Source organism: Poecile atricapillus, chromosome Z (assembly GCF_030490865.1).
Source record: "Poecile atricapillus isolate bPoeAtr1 chromosome Z, bPoeAtr1.hap1, whole genome shotgun sequence".
Classification (NCBI taxonomy): domain Eukaryota; kingdom Metazoa; phylum Chordata; class Aves; order Passeriformes; family Paridae; genus Poecile; species Poecile atricapillus.
Window position 1 is genome coordinate 89,500,977 of NC_081289.1, and position 23,036 is coordinate 89,524,012.

Genomic DNA, 23,036 nt, shown 5'->3' on the forward strand with positions numbered 1-23,036 from the left:
CTTATTCCATTGACTTCAAAGAATATATTTTTATGTGTGAAGTCTAAAGCCATACTTAATCCATGTAGGATCACAGCCCATTATTTTCACTGACTTAGTGTCTTAATCTGGAGGATAGCCATCTGCAGGTAGTGATATTGATAAGAAGTTTCGTAGATAAAAATTCTGACGGAGGTTCTAATTGCCACTATTTCTTTTTTACTTATTACTACCATCTATTCTTAGCCAAATAAAAAGCCCCCCCACACACAAACAAAAAACCCAAAACCCATGCACACTGACGCAAGAAAAACAGCACCAAAACCAGCAACACCCCACCTCTCAACCCCTTAATGAAATAAAACCTGAGTGAAACCTAAATAAGGTTTGTGACATCTTAGCTTTCCACTAATTTTTAACTGAATTGGTTTGGTCTGCCAGACCAAAGCAGCTTCCTTTTATACTACTGATTGCTTCAGGAGGTTTCAGACTTTCTCTTAAATATATAATAGCTTAACCATCCTCATAATGTCCTAATGGGCATACCGATTCTGTACACTTCTTCTTGGAAGATATACTCAAAAGTGAATGTTCTGGGCTGTGAGTTAAATTCTGTTTGAGGGCTTCTTGTCTGTATGTACACTTACAAGTTTGTGCTATATAAATGTGTACAGAGATGTTTTGAAACAAGCCAGATCTGCTTATTATTTCAACTTAATTGCTGAATGGGCAGACTGCCCTACTTTCTTGTAACTTTTTATTGCAGGGAAGCTGACTAATCTGGCTCTTCCTCCATCAACAGAACTTTATGAACTGTTCACATCCCACTTTAAGAACAAAATTAAGATCATTGTGAGTTACTTTCCCGCTAACAAAGCTGCCAACACTAACAATTCTCTAATTCCAGATCTTGAGCCTGTCAAAATTTTCAAGTACAAATACTTTTGGCATTTTATGTTCCAACACCTCAGGGCACTATTATGTTTTGCCAAATCTTTGGTCTAAACAGTTACAGTTTTTCTTCATTCTGTAGTCCCACTGGGTGCTCACATTGTTAATATTTCTTTGATGATGGGGAATGTCTTTATAATGACACAAAGTAAAACAATTATCAGTCCAGTTTTAAGAAAAAAAATCTGCTACCAATAGAAGATCTTGCATTTGCTATTTAATATTATTTTTCTTTTTTTTTTTTTCTTTTCCTTGTGATTGTAGCACACTGTACATGTGGCAGAATCTTTCAAAGAACATTTTTTGGTTACAGCTCAAGCTGGACCCTGTCCTCTGCACTGGGAAACAGTATTCTGAAGAGTTAATTTTAGGTCTTTGTACTCTGAATGGTGATGAATCTTTGCTGCTGCTGCTTGACCTCTCAATTCACTTAGACATTATTTTGATCATAATAGAACATTAAGTCCCTTGGCAACTCACATTGGTTTTGTTCTAGTTTTCATTGAGATCTCTTATGCACAAAGTCATTCCGCCTTTCTGTCCCTCATGCATGTGTTCACAGGCACACACTCTCTGGAGTATTTTACACATATCATAGCACAATACAGGCAAGAAAAGGTGGTCTGATGCTTAATAACCAGCTCTCCTGGCCAATGTGTGGGTTCATTCACTGCCATTCTGATAAAAGACTATATGCCTAGCAGGTACACCATTTTCCAGCAGAAGATATCAGAGCTTTTTACAAGTCAGTAATAACTAGTACCTCTGTAGAGACATTGTTTAAGACAGGGAGGTTTGCCTATTACATTACTGGGGGAAGTAGTTAGCCTGGGTACAGAAACCAGGGATACAGGATCATGAAGTAAGGAGGATCATTACAGAACTCCCATGGTTTTTCAGCCATCCTGTCTCAACTCATTAATTTGATACAGTTTTGTGCACACTATTCAGGATATAAACAGGTTTAGGTCATGGTGTTTTTTTCATTCTTTATGTGTCAGTGCAAATCTTGTGTGTCATTTTGTTAGTTTCCATGCCATTTTATGTGGACGCCACTGTCAACTGGGTTGACACGTGCCCCGATATAATTTAATATAATTTAATATAATTTAATTCTATACAGTCTGGCAGGTCTGCTTAAGTCTTCCAGTGTTAGATCCCTTCTTTCTGCAACACAGTGTCTATTAGCACTTGTCTTTTTCCCAGCTTTTCTGGAGGTGTAAAACAAAAGGTAAAATCACCAGTCATTGGTTCCAGAAAATACTTGCACATAGTTGCCTTTATTGCATTTTCTATTGATACTCCAGGTATTCCTGCCTTATAAATCAAATGCCCTGTTTTACCTTATCTCTTATCATATAGACAACTAATAAGTATTATTCTCAGCCCTTTTTATTTAAGTTGCACTTGGTATTTCTTGTGAGCAACAGACCCAACACATCTGTTTCTCAAAGAGTCTACCAAAATTTCTCTTTATAGATTTCTCTTTATAGATTGTATTATTTTAAATGTTTTATATAACCAAGTCCTCCTAGTGTCAGCATCTATTCTCCAGATTGTTATGAAAGTATCTGGGATATTTAGTAAGTGATCTGACTTTCTTCAAGTTGAAAAAGAAGCCTTAAAAGGCTAGGAAAAAGAAAACTTAATTCCATTCTTCTTGGACCATTTTTTCCATGATTTGAAAGACTGTATGAAATATTATGGATGTATTTAATAGAAAATATATTTTAGGTGGGTCCAGTAATAGAACACCCCAGGTATCCAATACTGGTGATTTTTTATAACAGACATTTTGTCGGTAAGTACTTAAAATATGGATTTAAAGTGACTGTAACTGTACAGTACTGAAGGTTGTGTTTTACATAGTCTATTAGATTTTCTACACTGCATTTATTATTTTGAGAAACTCAAAATTCTTTTAATGTGGCTACTCCTGAAAATACAACCTGGGTTCAAAAATCAAAGGTCTTTTTTTTCCTGATCACACTATATCACAGTTAATAAAGGAATCAGAGCTTAACTAATAAATCTGCTTATCTTACATAAATGGAACTACCTAATTCTCCTACCACAGTGTTGATTCTACACATTTACCAGAAATTAAAAGTGGTGGGGAAATATATTTTAATCACAGAATAACAGAAGAAGGCAAAGCAGCTATGACTCAGTGAAACCAGGAGTAAGGCTGTTGGAAAATCTCATTTTTATATAGTCACTTTCCTGACCACAGTCACATTTTGGTTTTAAATAAATACAATTGAACCAATATTACTGTAAAAGGCTTAGGGACAGCTTTCAGCAGAGTGTCAAGTTCCCATTAAATAAGCTGAAATTAAGTACACTTAACAGTAATAATTTTCTTTGAAATGGCAACTTCCACATGTCTATTCAAGCTAGGGGATGACTACGTATAACAAAGTAGTCATCCATATATACTTTATATACTTCTATATTCCGTGTGTGTGTGTGTGTGTGTGTATAGATATAAATAGATAGAGATAGGTAGATAGATAGATAGATAGATAGATAGATAGATAGATAGATAGATAGATAGATAGATAGATAGATCGATCGATCGATCGATCGATCGATCTTGGTGTAAGTGTATGCTTTGGTCATTTGGCAAGTGCAAATAGGTTCCAAGATTCTACTGGATACTAAACCAGATCTAACAAACCCAGTATCATACTCTGTTTTATTCAGAGTCTGTTCCTTCTGACTGAACCCCTATTGATTTGCAATCTGCTTCTTAAGATACAAAGATAACATAATGCATAGCTCTCAGATTAATTTCCAGAATTCTATATCTGTCTGTATGTGCAGATTGTAACAGAAATGAATGGAGATAAATGTTCTGGGACTCAAGTTCAAATTGTACTCTGGGCACACTATATTGCCTATGCACACATCAGCATACCATTCACCATTATAGAAAACTCTCTTTTATAAAACTTATCGCAGAAAATACTCCTTGGGTGTCCTCCATGGAAGATACACTCTGAAAAATCCGTCTTTGAAAGTTTTCTTGTTTAGAGACTAAACAGACTTTGTTGAAAGGCCCAGTTCTCATGCTGAATCTGAAAGGGGTTCTTAGGTTATTATGAATTAGTCATAATATGTGAATGTTGTCTCCCTTTGTACATGATTAGACAAATTTCAAAAGAAGTAATAATGATTCTCTGTTTCTTCAGGTCATGTGATTTTACCTGAGGAACCATTTTCCCTCCAAATGATTTGAGAATTACTGCAGGTTTTAGTTATGGCATAAATCTATATAAAAATGGTTCTTACTTCTTTTGTCTAAAGCATGGAATCAAAGCCACATCTTTCAAATCTTCAGTCTTTTCTAGGAGTAAGATGGACAATGACTGTTTGATTTAAAAATGCAAGCTTTGTATGCTGAGTGCCTGATAGTGTTTATTATAGTGCTTCTTCTGCTGAAATCAGTGAGACTTGGGATACATGGCTGTCATCAAAATTTTCCCACTCTCATTACCCTTTACTCTTGATTACCAAAAACTTATATAGAAATAAAGAATAATAGAAATAGAAAAGAGGAAATCATATATAGTGTATATAAGGGAGCTTCTCAAAATGTATGCTTTGTCTTTGTTTGAGGTACTTCCTCCCAGCCCTATTATCTTCTGCTTTGGAATTATAAATATAATCATAAAAGGAATGTTTTTTAATATAACATTTTGTTATGGTCTGTCCTACTTATATTGGTCTGCTTTCACTGAATGGAGTCCAGTATTGCAGTCCTACGTAAAATGTGTCAAGCCTTTATTTTGTGGCATTACAGCCTGAAAGAACTTGGAGGTACTCACGAAGAACATCATCTGCATCATTTTTTCTAGTTTTTTTCATAGGTGCTACTTCTGTATCTTTACATTTCCTGATGCTGATTTCTGAAAGTAGTGTCTCTGGCTAACTGCTCACCTTTTCTGCCTCTGCTCTTCTCTAATGGTTTTGCAAATCTGAAGAAATCTCTGGAAGTTCCACAGAGAGCAAGATTACATGTTGGACAAGCACATTAACAGTGAAAATGGGAGGAAGAATATGTTTGAAAAGGTACATGCCAAGGTTGCTCAAGGAATGTGAAGTTAAACAGAGCAGAAGAGTAAGATGAGGAGTGTACTCACCTCACATCTCCTGGAGATGTAACTACAATCTGCTGTTCAGGAACAGGAAGGACAGCAATCTGTCAACAGAGAACATAGAATTAATTTCTTGCTAGAATCTGTTTGAGCTTTTAAAATACTGCAGGTTTATTTTAGCTGTCTAGGACTTGTCGTGGTTTAGATTACATTGCATTTGTGTGATGACTGCATTTGTTTCCTCTCTGTAATGAAGATCACTTGCATGCTAAGTCATGTAGTATTAGTGTAAATATAGTATAGTATAAATGCTATTAGCTAAAGTGTAATATTTTTATGTTTTCAGTGGGTTTTAGGGCATTATATCTTAAGTAGTGCCATTGTATTGAATTGCATGGCATGTTTTAATAATACATGCAGGTGCATGCATTTTACGTCTGTTCCACCAGAGAAATGGGTTGTTTCATTTGAAAAGTAGTGATAACATTCCAGAATTTTATAAGTCTATTTCAGATAAATAGTCCCATAATCCATTAATATTTAAGAAGCGTGATTTGGGTTTGTATCTCTGAAAAGAGGAAACACAAGCAATGACTTGTGCAAGAACTCCACTGAGCTGCATATACTGCTTGTCCCTTAAGTTCCTTATCATACATGATATTGACAGCGTGACTTAGGTTGTTTTACATTCTCTGGAAATACAAATGTAACTGGTTGAAATTATTAACTTTAGGGAAATCTGAAATTTATAATGGTTCTAGTGGAAATAATAGAGTTCCTACTAGGAACTTTACAATAAAAAATAAATGCATTTATATGACTAATTAGCTTAAAATATGGTAACAAGAAACAAATTTTCAAATTTAGCACTAAGCACATTCTCTTTAGTAGAGCATTTGGTAGACAAGAAAATCTTAAATGGATCCCAAATCCTTTTCTGTATAGCAGTAGAGATAATTTTGCAAATTCTCATGGCGTTCAGTGTCATACAAAGACCATACACTGAGATTTTCTTTTCCACACAGCTGAGAAGAATTTACCAACTTTTTATAGTTTATTTTTTTCACCTGACAGCTAAAAATTACATGTTCAACCAGCAGAACAATCAATGTGAGAGGTCCCTTTCTTTCATCACAAGACTTGCATTAACCTGCCTCTTAGGGTATTTTGCATTAGTCTGGCTGGCATGGACTGAGTAAGGATGTGATTCCTCTTCATAATGCTGTCTGCAGATTGTAAGATCCAGAATAAATGTGATAAAGTTATTTCAGGACAAGAGCCTCTTATGCTCTAAGAATAAATTTCACGGGGAAAGTATAATACTTTGGTTAAATTACCAACATATAAAACACCTGTATCTTACTACTCATGTGTTGTCCTGTAAGTTTCCTGTAATAACTGTTGAACCTGTCTTAAAGTGCAATTTTTCATATTTTAAATTAAATAACCAACATAAAGGAGTGTCAGGAAAACCAATTTCGTAGTTTGCAAACTCAAAAAACCTCCAGGCTCTGCTGTCAGGAAGATCAGGACAATGTATCTGCAATGAGTTTCTTTCACTGGAACAAAAGAAGCAGTGGTGCTTCTTTTGGGATTAAGTGATAGGAAATATCCCATACATGTTCCTAAAGGAACTGTTTGCATGCCAGAAATGGAGGGTGGGAGGAACAGCATTCCAAGATTAGCTATTGGCTTTAGAGTGGAACTGAGATCTTGTGACTACAGCAGAGGTTGTAAGGGATGTGTCATGTTCTTGCAAAAGGACGTGATTTAGCCAGTGGCTCCGATAACTGAGATTTTTCTACAGTCGTTGTCAGGCAAAACTGAAGCTTTTGTCCATGCTGCTTTACTGTCCTGGAGTGACTTTATGATGCTTGTATCCCCAGTTGTCTGTTTTGTTTATGCTGGATATTGAGTTCTGCACCTTTCAGACTGGTTCTGAGAGGGAAGGGGGGGAAAGAAAAAGCGCAGAGTTTGCTGCAGAAACTGCACTCACTCCCCCACACGCTGCTCCTGGACTGTGTTGTCTGCAGCACAGACAGACAGCGGGACAGAGCTCTCCTCTGTTTTTAGTTAGTTTTTTCTCTGCCAGCTGAGGCAGAGAAATTCCCTGAAATGTTTTTTTTCCTTTTTCTTGGATCTGTTCAAACCTGCTCTGGGCTGAAAACCCAGACACACCAACGGGAGCTCACACCTGTGGCCCGCCGGGGAATGCCAGAGGGACTGATGAGAAACTGAGCAAGCTGAGCTACACCACATGAAAATGACTTTCTGAATTTGCCATCTCTTCAGAACAGCAAGGGGTTTTATTGTTTAATATTATTCAATTTCTCTTAAATAAACAGTTGTTTCCACTTTTCTCCAAGGAAATCTATTCCTGAACCTGTTGGGGGAGGGGCCATTTGAATTTGCTTTCTGGAGGGACCTCATTCCCTCTCAAATTAGCCCTAAACCAGGACATTCACCCAAGTTCCACACAGAGCAGCATGCTACCTAAGTCCTCAATTCTGGTCAAGTTCCTCCTGCCCTCCTGGCCTCTAGCTGTTCTGTTGATAGTGTGCCCAGCAGGGGTGCAGATAACTGCTACCAGAGTCTCTGATGCTTTCCTGCATCATTTGCTGTCAAGAAGTTAGATGGAATTTTATTGCTCGTTGTTTGATTCTTAGCCCTTCATTTCCATCAGTGGTTACCCCAAAATTCCAGGACAGGCATTGCCTGATCCCAAGGTGAGCTGCTATAGGCCGACTCTCACCTTCTTTATCTTTTTTCGTTGGATCTCTATATTCCACCATGGAGTGCTTTGCATCAGGGCTTTTTCTATTTTTTTTCTTGATACAAAATCATGTTCTGATAAATTACTTGTGTTTGTCTTTCTTTCAAATATCAGGAATTGATAAAAGTGCATTGATGTGGTTAATGTCTTAGAGGGTTTATGGCTTTAACTGGTCAGGGTTTTTTATGTATATATAGCCTGACCATTACACTTTGTTATTTTTATTTCCTCTGTTGTCTGTGGGATATTCACTTCCTAAGATCCTTTGGGCATTTCCACTTGACCACCTCTTATCTCAGTGCAGAGGTCCATAGCATCACTTGTCTTTCCATTTCTTTACCTATGGTGCATTGCATTCTGAAGTTTTATGGTTTTTTCTTACTGTCTTTTCTACTGAAAGCCCTGAGATTGTTATTGGGTATTTTCAGGGGAAGAAGAAGAGGGTAGAGCTCTTACAGTATACAATAGAAAGAAATTATTTCTTTTTAAACTTTTTTGATTTAACAGCTATTCCACAGTTGAGGACAATGTCAGTGTACTGAACTCAGCAACCAAAGTATTTCTTCTCAGTCTATTCTTTCTCTACTTTATAAACCCCAAATCTGTACTTGCACTGCCAGTGTAGCAGAATACCTAAACTTTTCCAGCCAAAATGTGGAATAGCTCACAAAATCATGTGTCTCTAGAGCTTTGGCTTTGAGGGTTATCTATTTTTATAATATCGGTTCAGCTGGATGGAGCCTAGGTACCTGTGACAGGCTATAGAAAGCCTACTTGTTTTTTATGATCAAGAGCTTAGCTCCCAGTATAGATTTAGTTCAGGTGCACAAGGTGAAATAACAAGGCCAGAAGTTGTCAGAAGCCAAACAGGAATCTAGAAAAACTGATTCTTGTTAGTCATAAGGGAAGATGAGGTACTTAAGCAGCACCTTAAGTGTGTAGTGATTCTCTTTATTTCCTACATCAGCTGTTTTACTTTTGGCTCCCTGCTTTTAATAATTCACACTAGAGAATGCCAGAATATAAACCTTGCTGCAGAAAATGGCCAGCTTCAGTATGCTTGCTCCTTATTGAAAAGCCAGATGTTTTATCTGTGTAATTTATTTTTTAATATCTATATCTCTGGATTCAGTTTTGGCCTTATATAGTTCTAGATAACTTTATGGGAAATATTTGACCACATGAAGAACTGAAACAAACATATGTCTGGTAAAGCATTGGAAAGTGATCTAGAACAACTGTGGTGAAATGGCAAGTACTCCACTGTAGTTACTTAGGTATTTCAGTTCTTGATTTAGATATTCCTTGAGAATTTGTTTTCATATAATGTTCAGTTTTATTCATTTACCTAGAAAACTCCATTACTCGTGATGTGCTATTTAGCAATTATGTTGTAGCAGCTAAAATTTTCTACTTGGTGCTAAAGCTGTGGCCAGATATTTTTCATAGGATGCGTGGTACATACCGTGGTACTCATTAGCAGCTCTTCCAGGACTATTACCCTCTCCTTACCCCAGTTCCTTCTCTACACACAAAACTTTACCAGTGTTCTGGGTTTGGTTGGGGTAATATTTTCTACAGTGGCTGGTATGGGGCTGTGTTTTTGTGCTGGACACAGGGTTGATAACACAGATGTTTTTGTTATTGCTGAGCAGGGCAAACAGAGCCAAGGCCTTCTCTGCTCGTTGTACTTCCATGCTGGAGAGGAAGTTGGGGGTGCCTGAGAGGCTGGGAGGAGACACAGCTGGGACAGGTGACCCCAAGGGACCAAAGGGATATTCCAGACCATGTGACATCATGCTCTGTCCCCTCCAAAGTGGGAGGGGAAGAAGGCAGAAAGGATGCATTCTTGCAGTGATGGTGTTTGTCTTCCCAAGTCACCTTTATGTGTCCTGCTCTCCTGGAGATGACTGCTCATGGGAATCAGTGAATTAATTCCTTATTTTGCTTTGCTTGTGTGCATGGCTTTCGCTTTTCCTGTTAACCTGTCTTTATCTCAAAATATGAATTTTCTGTCTTTTACCGTTCCCATTCTCTCCTTGATCCCACTGGTGGGGGAGGAGCAAGTGGCTGCTGGTTAGGATTAAACTATAAAATATGGTTTACCATATGATGGCTATTCCTGAGTAATGGTGTCAGAATGAACAAGGTATTCAAAAATCTGAGTTGCTGAAGCTTGTTTCACATGAGGTCTTTTACGGAAAAGATCATCTTCCAGACATAGACCGGAAGTGAACTTTGACAGGGTAGACATTTCAGAATTGTACCTGCAGCCTTTTACCACATGGTACACATGGTAAGCAAAGGAAGATACAACCCCTGCTTTGACCTCTTGTTCCCTGGGACTGTCAGTCTTTTACTTTTCCCATCAATAGCTTCAGTGGTGATCTATAAAGGCAAAAATCTCAACAGAAGAAAACAAGAAAAACCAAACCAAACCAAAAACCCATCCCCTCTCCCTCCTAAAAAGCACCCCAACAAAACAAACTACTTGAGTTCAGGCCTGGGGAAATCTGTTACAAAAGTAAAAGTTTTGGAAAAGTACTTAAATGGAAAACAGAGAATGTGAGTTTTTTCTGTTCAGAGCATTGAGTCACAATTATAATCCTGCACCAAAATTGGAAAGAAATCCCAAAATCTCAATTTATTTATGCAAATATCATGGCGGTTTTGTCCAGACCTTATCGTTCCTATGTCACAGGCTAACAATCATATTTAATAGATTCTGTATTTCTGAGAGATGTTTTTAGATAAAGTAAACTCTCTAGACTGTTTTGCTGCTTGAGGTAGCCGCCCAAAGTTGCATTCAAAATGTTGAGTCACTTGGCTTTGGAAGGCTTGACATCAGGGATTTTAAAGGAGATCTGCCTTTCAGACTGCTGCCTTACACTTTTTTTTAAAATTGCTGAATGAAGTACATTCAGTAAGAGTGTACTCTCAGACTGCAAACATCAAAAAACCATGAAAGCTGGGCTTAAAGATGTCAGAGGTGATTAACATATTCTGCCAATTCATCCTGTATACCCAGAGGATAGATTTTAAGTTCTAGAATCCTATCTGGAAAGAATCTAGAAGTGTTGCATTATAGATCAAACACTATCTTTGGGTTTAAAAATGAAAAAAACATCATCAATAACAAAAAAACAAAGCCCAAGCAAACAAACCAAACCAAACCAAACCAAACCAAAAAAACCAAAACAACCAAACCAAACAACAAAAAAAAAAAAAACCAAAAAACCCCCATAAAAAACCCACAAAAAAACCACAAAACCAACCAAGCAAACAACAAAACCAACCAAAAAAAATTAAAAAAACCCAACAACTCCTAAAACCTCAAAAAATTGAGAGGGTTTTCAGATGGGTTCCTTGTGAAAGTAGGAATGAAATTAAGCCAAATTTGTCGTGGCAACTTTCTTCATGCCATGACTTGATTTATTTTCAGCTGGTCTTTAGGACTGAGAATTCATTTTCTTATCCCATATGCAGTGTGCCTTGCTTAAGGAGCAGGGTTTGTTTTGTTGATGGGCATAAATATTTGAATCTGTCTGTGAGGAGGATTTGGTAGCTGGGGGAATTGGTAATAGACTATAGCTCATTTCGCCCCATGGGTCACTGATTCACATCCGTATCAGGTCAATAGTGGCAGAAAGTCATTATGGATCTGGCTGGCATCTGCCTCGTGGCCATTGCCAAATCATTTAACAGTCGCTGTCCGGTTCCACGTGGCCAGGTGTTTTCCTTTCTTCCCCGCAGCAGACCTCCTCGGACAGCCTCTTACCACCTGCTTCCAAGGAAGGGACACAGTTCCCTTTCCTGGAGCAGTCCCTTCAGCCCGCGGGCGCCCCGGGGACCGGCGGCTCCTGCTCCCTCCGTGGGGAGGGCAGCAGGGCGGTGTCGCCCGTGTCACACGGCGGGGCCGGGCGCCCCTCCCGACCCGCTCGGAGGGACACCCCGGGGTCCGGGGGCTCTGACAGTGGCGGCAGCAATTCCCCAGTGGCGCCCCCCGGGGGCTCCTCCCGGCCCCTGCACCGCCCGCTGGGAGCCACCCTCGGCAGCGACCCCCGGCAGCGACCTCCGATGACACCCCCGCTGACAGACACCTCCGATGACACCCCCGCTGGCACCACCCTTGATACCCCCGATGACACCCCCAGTGACACCCCCGCAGCCACCCCCAGCTCCGCGGTCGCGGCCGCTCCCGCACAGCCCCTCTCTCTCTGCGCTGCACCCCGTGCCCGGCCCTGGGACGCGTTGCCAGCGGCTTTTTCGGGCAATTTCATGGACTCTTGCCGCGCTTCGGCCGCTTGCTGATTCCGGGGAAGCAGAAGGGGGAGGGCAGTGCGTAGCTTCAGCTCGGGAAGGGCTCGGGAGGCGGCGGGTGCCTCCAGGCCGACCTGCCCTCGGCCGCTGCTTGGGCCTGGGGAGCGGCGCCCTCCTGAGCGGGGCTCGTCTGCCCCGGCGCAGCTCGCGTTGGGAGCAAGCACCACGTTTTAAACACGTGTGTAGAGACAGGTCCGTGTAGAGCCATTGTGTAGAGCCGTCCTCTATCCCTTCTCCTCCCCCTCCTCTTCGAGGAGAACTGGAATCCGAACGGTGAGATGTAGGAGAGCGCGAATCCCCGTGAATCCCATCTGAATAAATGTCTATATTAATGAATTATTAACTCGGCCGCTCGTGACCTTAAAACTGGAATGAGGAGATGCCTAGGGCAAGAAGGAAAGCTGCTGAATCCTTTATCGGACTCCTGTCAGAGGTAACCGACCATTTGTCTTTTTGTCTTCCCTAGATCAGGAGAATTAATTAATATGAAAGGCAAACTTTTTAATTGTGTGTCAAACGAAATCAGATAGGGTGTCCCCGATTCAATCCCTTGCTAAAAGGGGTTTAGCTCCCTTTTCTAACCCAAGCCTAAAATAAAGCCTTCGAGTTTCCAGAGAGAAGGGCATCCTTCCTAAGTGTTGTTTACAAAACAAAACCCAACTAACCAAACCAAAAAAAGAATAATAATAGTAAAAAAACCCCAACACAAACCAGAAAACCCCACAAAACCCAATCAAACACCCTAAAAGGGGAAAAAAAAAATCGCAGGGAAAATGATGAATTTGGGTAGTTAATTTATCGATCTTGGCTCCTCTTCCCACTTGTTTTATTTTAGAGGTCATTAATCAATGAAGAAAAACACCACCGTGTTCCCCCTTTGCATTTAATACACTTACCCTCCTTATTTATTTCTTTTGAACAAATTCCTAGCAAATATTCACCAATCGATTTGTAGACGATGGATTTTTATAAAGGTTTGATCGCCTTCTAAACAGTCAATGTGATTTGTTTCAGCACTCGTCCTCTAAATAATGAAAAAGCCTGAGAGAAGAGGAAGGAGATGGCAGTAGTTAAAGCCTTTTTTTTCTTTTTTCCCTCTCATCTTTACGTCCAGAAGCAAAGAAATAAAATAATTTTAAAAATTATTTTTAAGAAACCCCAAACCTCACAACAAAAGCGAACCCAAGAAACACTAGCAAATAGACCAACTCGGGAGAGGCAGGAGGGACGCGCACAAACCGCTCTGCCTGGGGAAGCGAGACCAGAGGTCAGGGTTGGCTAAAGCCACCCCGGGGAGGTGCAGGTTCAGGGCTGGGAGCCCTGCTGACGAATCTGCCTGCTCGGCTCTTCCCGAGGGAGCAAAGGAGCGGCGATGGCTGGGAGAGAAGCCGTCCTCTGCCCTGGCGAGACACTCCGCTGCCTTTCCCCCGGCCCGGCGCAGGGAGCCCCGCTCTCCCCGCCCGCCGCTCGGCACCGGCGCTGACCCGCGGCTCACCGACCTTCCCCGGGTGCTCTCCTCCATTCCCACCCTCGGTCGAGTGGACCCGGCGCAGCGGCGCTTCTTGTCGCTAAGGACAAAAGCCAAATGACAAGGCGCAGTGAGCCCGCCGGCCCCCGCCGCCCCCGGCCGAGTGAGTGACCGACCGAACCAGCGGGCAGAGCCGGGGGCGCGGGCCCGGGCTGCTGAGGGGACCCGCTCCCTCCTTGCCGTCCGCACGGCCCCAGGACCGGCAAACACGGCGAGCCTTCTTCCTCTCCTCTGCTTCCTCAGTGTCCCGGAGTGTCAAGGGAGTCCATAAATTTTATTCTGCCACCTTGGTCGCTCAAAGCGCTACTTTTCTGTCTGTTTAAAAAATTCCAAAAGCAACAGATTGAAGTACTCCTGAATATGAACCTTCATGGAATACTTCTGTTAACAACTCGAAGCAAATGCAGGTATTGAGAATGTACTTAAGTCCATTAGTTAGGATCTTTCCTCTGCTTCATCACATTTTTCTAAGGCAAAACGAATTTTTGAGATTGCTACCACTAAAAGCAATTCAGTGTTTTAGAAAGAAATCCAGTAAGGAAAACAACCATAGCACAGATGTGCACGTTAAAAAAAAAAATATATATATATATATATATATATATATATATATATATATATCAATAGTCGGATGGGGCGGAATAAAACTGATAAAACTGTGACCAGGAGGGAGCTGAATAGGGACGAGACATTGTATTAATGCAGTGAAAACGGAGAAAACCAAGCGCGCCCACTGTCAGTGCACCCAACACCGAGCGCCAGCGACGGTGCGAACAGACTCCCAGCCTGCACCTCTGTCCCCCAGCTGAGCGGTAGCGCTGCAGAACTTCAGAAAGAGGATTAATAGAGCGAGAGGGATGAAAATTATTACATATTCCATAATGGAATTGATCAAAGACTTAAATAAGGTTTTTATGTCCAACTTTATAATCCCTAAAAATGGGTACTGGGGGTGTTCCTACTCCTGTTTGCATTTAATTTAGGTGTTATCAATCTATACAGCAGATGACGGATGACCTTGTCAAAATGACTCCAGTCAAAACAATTTTTGCCCCAGCCCTGTTCAAATTTGTGTTAAAATGTCCTGCCTTAGACACAGACAAAGTCTAAACAGCAGCAGCTTTCCCAGGCTCTGAGAGAATGAAGGGTGGGAAAGAAACAAACTAGAAACAGTGTGGGGAGAATGGTAAAAACATTTTACACGGTCACGCGTTATGTTTGTAGGCAATTGTGCATTCGGTGTCAGCATAACACCTGTCTACGAGGGCTCTTCTGACACTAGAGAGATGTTTTGGTTTGGTAAAGTTAGTGCATTTTGTCCTAAATGCAAGGCGTACTATGTACGTGCGATATTCCTAAGAGATTATAGTTCTCGTCTGTTTTTTCACACGGTGTAGGAAAGAAACTGAAAAAAAAGCCCCAAACCCGTTAAATACTCACTGATACGTGAGCTCAACAACTGAGCAGCGGGGCGGGAAACGCCAATTTCTAAGCAGAGTGGGGACGAAAAGTCACTAGAGATGAGAAGTTTCTCGCCACAGGTTGCATCTCCCTCTGGCATACTTCTTGCAGTACGCTGTAACCGAGTACAAAGAGCAGAAGTGAGGCGTGCTAGTGCTCGAGGATGCGAGCTCTGAGGAAGGAGAAACTCTGGGGCGGTGGGTTCCCTCATCTGTGCTGGGACTGGTCTCAGGTAGCCGAGGGGAAAGGAAGGCATATCATTCAGGATACATCTTAAGTGAACTACCTGAGGCAGTATCAGGACAGGTCGGGTAAGTGTCTAAAACCACCCTAACCCCCGAGAGGCAAAAAGTAAGTGAGGCAAGAGCACGGATAACGGGAGGCTGGCTGTGTGCGAGGCGGGGTCCGGAGCTCCAGCAGCTCGGCTCTGGGGTCGGCGCAGCTGCGCGGATCCCGCTCGGGAGAGCGCCGGACCACCACTCACCTCCGTCAAGGGAAAAGCCAAAAGCCCAGCTCTTTTCGGGACGATTGCGCTTAGGAGCTGGGGGAGAAGGGAGGGAGAGAGAAAGAGAGGGAGGGAAACTGGAGAGAGAGAGAGAGAGAGAGAGAGAGAGAGAGAGAGAGAGAGAGAGAGAGAGGTAGAAAGCTGGGAGGTGGGAGGGAGGGAAGGAGGAGGGAAGGGTAGAAAGGGGCACCTTTAAAAGTTGAGCAAGGAACAAAGTGGGGGAAGTTGCCAAAAAAAGAGCTCTGCATCCAGACTTGCTGGTAACTTCCCGATCCCTCCCCTCCTTCTCGTACACACCACACACACTTGTATTTTGCGCTGTCGTAAAACCCACGTGTCTCGCCCAGAGCCTGCCAGAGCCGAGCCGAGCGCCCGGCCGCGACTGCGATGCGCAGCCACAGCAGAGGGAGCCCGGCGGCTCGTAGCTAGCCGGCCCGCCGGTCCCCGGCAACTAGAGGAGGATCACCCCTCTCCCGCGTGGACAAAGACCAGAGAAGTCTTTGCTCCTGGCCGTTGCCCGGCTCGAAGGCTCCTGGGGCAGCCGTCACCTCTGCACGCCGCCCGCGCAGCAGCGCTCACCCCGCTCAGGTAAGGCAGACCCGGGCCGGGGCCTCTCCGACTTGTCCGGCACGGCGGGGCACCTTCACCGGGGGGCAGGGCACTGCCGGCCCGCGCCCTCCGCCTGTGAACGCCCGAGTGGAAAACAGCAGCGGCCGGAGAGGAGAAGAGAGGAGAAGAGAGGAGAGACCGCGCGCGTGTGCGTGTGACTGAACTTTCCTCCGCCTCCTCCTCCTCCTCCCTGTTGTCAGCGGAGAGTCGTTTGCTTCCGCGGAGAGAGGGAAAGGAGTGAAAAGGGAAGACAGTGCGTGCACCGGGGACGTGGTGAGCTGTGCGTCCTGCGGGGAGGCGGTGGGGGCTCTCCGGCCGCGGGCCGGCGTGAGGGGCTGTTCGCCATCGCCCGCGTCCTGCCCGTGCTCTGGGGCCGGCACCGGGGGACAGCCTTGTCGCCACGACCACCACGTTTCTCGGTCTTGGGCTTTTCGGGACGAGGTTTTCTCCTGACGAGCCTGGCCACGGGCAGAGGAAGCGACGGGTGCACGGTCCCGCCGCCGATCCCGCACAGCCGAGGGCTCAGAGCCCACGCGTGGCCCAGTGTGTCCGAGCGTGTGTCCGACCGCGGGGTCGGGGCGGCCCTGCCGGGGCGGGGCGGGGGTCTCACGTCTTCTGTCCCCTTCCTCCCCGCTCCACAGGCAGAGAGATGCTGAAGCCCGGAGACCCCGGCGGATCCGCGTTCCTGAAGGTGGATCCCGCCTATCTGCAGCACTGGCAGCAGCTTTTCCCGCAGAGCAGCCAGCTCAAAAGCAGCGGGCCCCTCGCCCAGCTCCAGCCACCCGAGAGAGCCGAGCCCCCGGCTGATAGCCTCCGCCAGCGCCCGACCTCCCTCTCCTCCGCCTCCTCCTCCTCTTCCTCGTCCACTCCGTCTTCCTCCTCCACCTCGTCCTGCGTCGCTGCCGCGGCCGCTTCTCTGGCTGGTCTGACCTCCCTGCCTGTGACCCAGCTCCCGGTCTTCGGCCCGCTGCAGAGCTCGGAGCTCCCGGCCGGGGGAGCGCCCGCTTCCCTGCAGGGCAAGGATTTGTGCGGAGCCGGCAGCGGCAAATGCGGCGACCGTGGTGCCGCCCGCTATCGCTGCACGGCCGAGGAGCTGGACTACTACCTGTACGGGCAGCAGCGCATGGAGATCATCCCCCTGAACCAGCACACCAGTGACCCCAACAACCGTACGTATCGTGCCCCTTCTCGCACTCCTCCACCCTTTACCCTCCGCTTCTCCGCGCACGGGGCCAGCCCGCGAACGCTCCAGGCTGGGGGACCGCAGTTGGTGCCTGCACCGCTCTCACTCCACGAGGAGCATCCTCCGTCTCTCCCTTTCCTCCCTTTAGTTTTTGCGTTGTTACCAGTTGTTTCAGGAGACGGGCTGCAAATCTTCTATAGCAGTTCTCCTTGTCTGAAACCCAGGCACGCTTCACCGGAAAGGCTGTGATGGGGGTAGATTTCTTTCAGAAGGCTGCTTAGGAAAATGGATTCAGCAAAGGTTCAGGGCAACTAGCTACAAAATTGGTCCTTTTTCGCCTTGTATGTCCCATTCCTTTCCTGCCTGGAAAGCTCAGGCTTCGCTGAATACCCAGAAATCAAGTACTCCTCCGAGCAGGAAAAAAGTTGCAGTTTTCATCAGATGGTCTAGAGCAAAGTTTTCCTCTTTCTTATCTCGGAGCATCGTTTCCTTTCAGACCTCGTTAACAGTTCGCTGGTTTTAGTTTTCGCCCCTACGGAAAAGCATTACATGGTCGTTGAAAGCGAAAAGGCGATTTTCTGGAGGAAATGTCTGCTTGAGTGTCAGAATTAATTTAGGACTTGGTGATTATAACGAGTTTATACCTGTTGCAAATTATACAGCTAGGGCGGGTTTTTTTGGGGTGAGAGGGGGCACCGCTATTATTAAACATCTGTATGGATGAGAGGTTTGTAGTTTTAGAAACTGGTTCTGCCGTTTCCCCCCCTGTATCTATCAATATGATGCACCCGAGGACATTGACGGGATGAAAAGAACTATATGAACTCCCATTAGTTCATCAGTTTTATAACTAACATTCAGAGCACACGGATCTGTCCCTCTTAAAATACATGGCTCTGGCCCATGGACTTCCCCCCCCCCCCCCCCCCCCAAATACTCCCTTATATACTAAGGTTGCTTAAGTCTCTTTATTTTTGTTGTCCTTCTCAACCACCACTCCCCAAATGTCTGTTTAAGGAAGGCTGTTGAACAGACAAACGATACCTCAAATCAGCAATCCTGAAACACATGCCTAGGCAAAACGCACATTCGTTTAATTAAATTTCAGACGAGGAGCTTGTTTTGAAAGTTTCCATGACACCCTGTAGTGTATTAATTAAACTGCGTGGATGCTAGCACAGTCTTCAGCGCTGTGCATATGTGCGGGAGAAAAGTTGAGTAGGAGTTTGGTGGAGATTTTTCCCGCCTTCTTACCATTGCTGAGCTTTCTGTATTGGATGTCGACTTTATTTTGAGCGTCTTCCTCATGCTTAGTTTTACCCTGTAGTGAAACCTGTTCGTGTATTTTGTGTTCTCGGGTGAAGAAAACGCGATCTTATAAATTACATGCAGAAAATGGAATCCGAAATGCACGTCTAATGGACAACCGAACCGTTCAGACATGATTTGCTTGCTCAAATACATGTTTTGCTTCTCGGAGCCGCTCTGTAAATCTAAAGAGCAAAGGTTTTAAAAGGAGAATGGAATATTAAAAAGCGGTTTAGGGGGGGAACATTTTTAAGGAGTGAGTGGAATAACAGCACCCCGCAGAGTCGGAGGCGAAGACGGAATAATTTCTTCCCGAGCGCGATATTAAAGGTGGATTCGGGAAAGCAAACGGGTCGATTGCGGAAGGGACGCTTGTTGATCGCGTCCGGCTCTGACGGGGCAGCCGTCGCCGTCGGAAGTACGGTCAGGGGGCAGCCAGCGCCATCTCGCCTTTTCTTTTGTTTGTTTGTTTGTTTTTCTTCAGTTAGATCTAAACATTCTTATAATTTACTTGTTTACTGGGCGGCTTTCGCTCCAGCGGTTATTAGTTGCCTCTGAGCGAAAATTTCAACGGGGAGTGTTTCAGTCTTCTGGGACCAAGCGCAGTTGCTTTGGGCAACTCGTGCTTGAAAAAAAATAAAGAAAAAAGCAAACTGTCATTGAAGGAGTGCCGCAACTGTGCCGTGCCACGCACTCCAAGCGCTCGCACGATCACGGGAACGAGCTGCAGGACACGGGCCTGGCTGCCCCTCCGCGGCTCCCCGAGCGCCGCCGGGGTCCCGCTGGCGGTCCGTGGGCAGGCGGGATTTCCAGCCGCCTTGACTCCCACCTTCACCCCCCGTTTCGCATCACTCCCACCCTCACTGCCCGTTTGAGGGGAAAGAGGTGGGGGCTGTGGGTAAGATGAGGAGCCGTCTGCTTTAGTTTGAATTGTACTTGCTTGCTGCATTTCCATCTCCGAACAGCTTCACCGAGACTCCGAGACCGGAGGGCTCTCCCCAGCCCGGCACAGACACCGGCCCGCAGGGACTAATCCCCTCCCCGGAGCGGGGGCGTCTATCTCTTCTTCTGCCCGGCCCAGCAGGCCTCCGTCTGCTTCTCGGGCTCTAATCTTTGCTGTACCTCCTCCACCAACCGAGCGAGTGTCCCGTCTCACCTACTTTCCCAGACATCACCCCTCTCTCCATTCCGAGCATCCCCTTATTCTCCGGGGCACCCCGCGTGTCCCCGTTCCCCGGCAGGTCCCATCCGCTCTGGAGAGGCGCCGGCGGACTTCGCGTATTCCCCGGCCTCTCTGCGGGGCCGGGGCGGTGGCCGGGCCCGCTGGGGGAGCCCGATCGGCTGCCGAGGCTGTCCCGGCCCGGCCCCGCTCCCCAGCACCCGGCCCGGCCCGGCGCCGGGCGGCCGCCGCGGGAAGATGGATGGGCGGCGGTTTCCCAGTAGACACACGCCTTGATCGTCAAATATCAATGAATATGACACGGTCCTGGGCGAGGGAGGGGGGCGAGGGCCGCCTAGGAGCTGTGGGTTAAGCGTCTGTATGTAATTGTTTTAAATTGAAAGGGGGTTAGCTAGGCAAAAATAATAATAAATAAAAACCAATCAAGAGACAAAACCCTAATTAAAGCCCAGCAGTCTTAACTCCCAGGGAAGTAAAGGGGATTATGTTAAAGCCCTGATAATGTGTCAGGCGGCTGGGGACCGTTTGCTTCCCAGCCTTGAATCTGGAAGGACAAGGGTATTTCTGGGCTCTGGGGGAGGGGCGCTCGGGCGACCAGGAGGAGATCTAGGGTGCGTCCGGGGGCTGCGGGACCGGCTTGTTCTCTTGGAGGCTTGCCCCTTGCTTCTTGGGAGACGCTTCCGCACTGAGAACTCTGAGACTCCTCCACCTCCAACAGAAAGCACCGACCTGCCACTGTAATAAATACGCTGTGTAAAACTGAAGTGTCACGCGACCAAGTACTTTGCACGCCTTTTCCCATTCAATTTATGGGGAGACAGTGTATATATAACATGCTGTGAAGTGGATCGGTGTGGAAAATATTCGGACTTTTTTTTTTTTTTTTTTTTCCTCTGGACTGCTGGTAACCTGTATGATTTAGCTATTTTACATCATTAGTTACCCGGCACCCTTAAACATAGCAGATAGCCATACATTAGATTGAGGTTAGGGAGGTGGTGACTGTTTATTTAGGGTGATAAAATGGTCCATCAGCAGTAATCTCCATCGATATGTGCCACCAGGAGATGAAGGATGAGGGGACAAGCCACAATTAATTGCCCTATAGTTTTGTAGGAGAGAGTGGAGCCGGTGCGGACTGAACTTCGATCTCCTCTCCTAGCGCCTATTCATCATCTCTACATTGTATATGGGGGTCTCTCAGGGGCAGAGGGTGGCAAGGTTTATCTACACACAATATTCTCCTACCCTTCTCATACCTGACACGGAAATTTAATTCATTCATACCTACAGTAGAAGACAGGGAAAATCAAACCCACCTCCCTCAACTTGCCCCCCACTCGCCTCTTAAAAATAACCCGAAAGCTTCTCTGCAGGTTGGGCGGGCCCCCTGACCCACTTCGGGGCTCCCAGGCGTGCTCTCGAACAGCACGTTCGGCAGAGGAGCTGTGGCGGGGTGTGCCTGAGCCCCGGCCGGGAGTCACGGACCGCGGGGCAGCTCCTGCGCTGGTGCGGGAGCAGCGCCCGTGCCGCCGGCCGGGCTCCGCTCGCCTCCCCTGCGCCGGGGTGGAATGGCGAGGGACTGCGAGCGGCTTTAAGCCCTGCGAGAGAGGGGCTCGAGCGTCCGGGACCCGGTGACAGCCTTGGGTCAGCGGGCTGAGCTTGGTCCCGCTCTCTGCAAAGAGTATTTAGAATAAGAAAGTAAATAAAAAGAGGGCACCCGACAGGAAAGTGCATCTGTGTTTCGTCCCTCGGAAAGTCTGCCTCCAGTGAGGCAGTCTGAAACAGACTGCCAATAATTTGGTGAACGGAGGTAGATACCAGCTCATCTATGAGGAAACTGGAGGGAGGCAGTGCTTCCCTGGAAAGCTCCAGCCCTCAGGAAATGAAAGGGTACTGTCTCTTCCCACCCTCCCTCCTGCCTAGCTGGGTACCCGGGCCCAGACTGGGATACAGGGCCAGCCGTAGTGATTTATACTTGCAAGTGAGTAATACCATGTGAAATGATGGCCACTTACACTGGATACCTGCATGCTTGTGGTGAATTATGAAGCAGAGGGTCAGAGGCCACCCTTCTTTAATACCAGAAAACTGCAGGTATCCAGTCTAACTGCACCTTTGAAGCATATTATTGCTGAGGAAAAAATGTACTTCTTTCATTTATTGTTACAGCTGGTTTGCTGTTAAAAACACTGTGTTAAACCCTAGTTTTCACTGACAAAAGGCTTTTCCTTTCAGATTTGCTTTAAAGTGTGCAGTAGTAGTGCAGTATTTATGTTGGTGCGTGTTTAAAATTACATTTTGGGGGCACTGGTATGTCCTTTTAGGTTTAGTACTTTTAACTGTACTCACACAGAGTTATAGTATTGGCATTACATTGTGTTCATTTTTCTGGAGGCACATAAACAGTAACATATTGCAGTCCTTCCATAAGAACCATGCCAAACAGCTCCACTAGGAAATCCTTTAATTTTCTTTTTCTTGCATCTTCCTTTCCTTAATCCTTCTTATCTATAGAATCTGAAGGTATAAAGTAAGAAACTGATCTCCTTCCAAAGTGTTTGGCTGTATCTGGGCCTGCAATACTGTGGAGTATTCCCACCGATTTTACCTTCTACATCTCTAGACTTTATCAAGACACAGTCTGCTCTGGCTGCAGTCCTTCATTTTCCCATTTTCAGCAAGTCCTCCAATTTTCTCACATTTCTTGCTTCTTCTTGACTTGATTTGGGGCTTGACTGATGCTATTACAGACAGTGGAATTGTCCATTTTAGCTGTTCTCAGTGAAGCACTGTACTAACACTCAACTGCTTTCTGAGGCCAAAACTGGCACAGTACACCTCTCCTTGTCACCCTGTGTGGCCATCTTCTGGGAGGTTCACACTTGTATAGCATCCCTTTCATGTGAACTCCCCACACCAGTGTGGGTCATAATGGGAACCACCCAGTTTGGAGACCTGGGTGATGTCAGTGCACCACAACACTCTCCCTCTCAGCCCCCCATTTCTTTTCCATGTCTTATTAAGCAGATTGGTGCAGTGTGACACATTGTGCTCTGCACTATTTTCAGTATTCAGGATTCAGCCAAGATGATGCTGTTGATCCTGCTGTGAGTCAGGGTAGTGTGCAAGTCTTGGA

At 45.5% G+C, this 23,036-nt stretch overlaps 1 protein-coding gene across 3 annotated transcripts in view; it reads left to right on the forward strand.

The window, feature by feature from the left end:
* Positions 1-16,038: 16,038 nt before the first annotated feature.
* Positions 16,039-23,036, forward strand: part of PRDM6 (PR/SET domain 6) — a 76,685-nt gene continuing 69,687 nt past the window's right edge. Inside the window, exons 1-2 of one of the 3 annotated variants that reach the window (XM_058826148.1) lie at positions 16,039-16,205; positions 16,868-17,395. In XM_058826148.1, coding sequence (XP_058682131.1) covers positions 16,876-17,395 — 520 coding nt within the window. In that variant the 5' untranslated portion in view covers positions 16,039-16,205; positions 16,868-16,875. Of the gene's footprint in view, positions 16,206-16,462; positions 16,500-16,867; positions 17,396-23,036 lie in introns of those variants that run through there. The other 2 variants (XM_058826147.1, XM_058826149.1) reach the window with 2 other exon arrangements.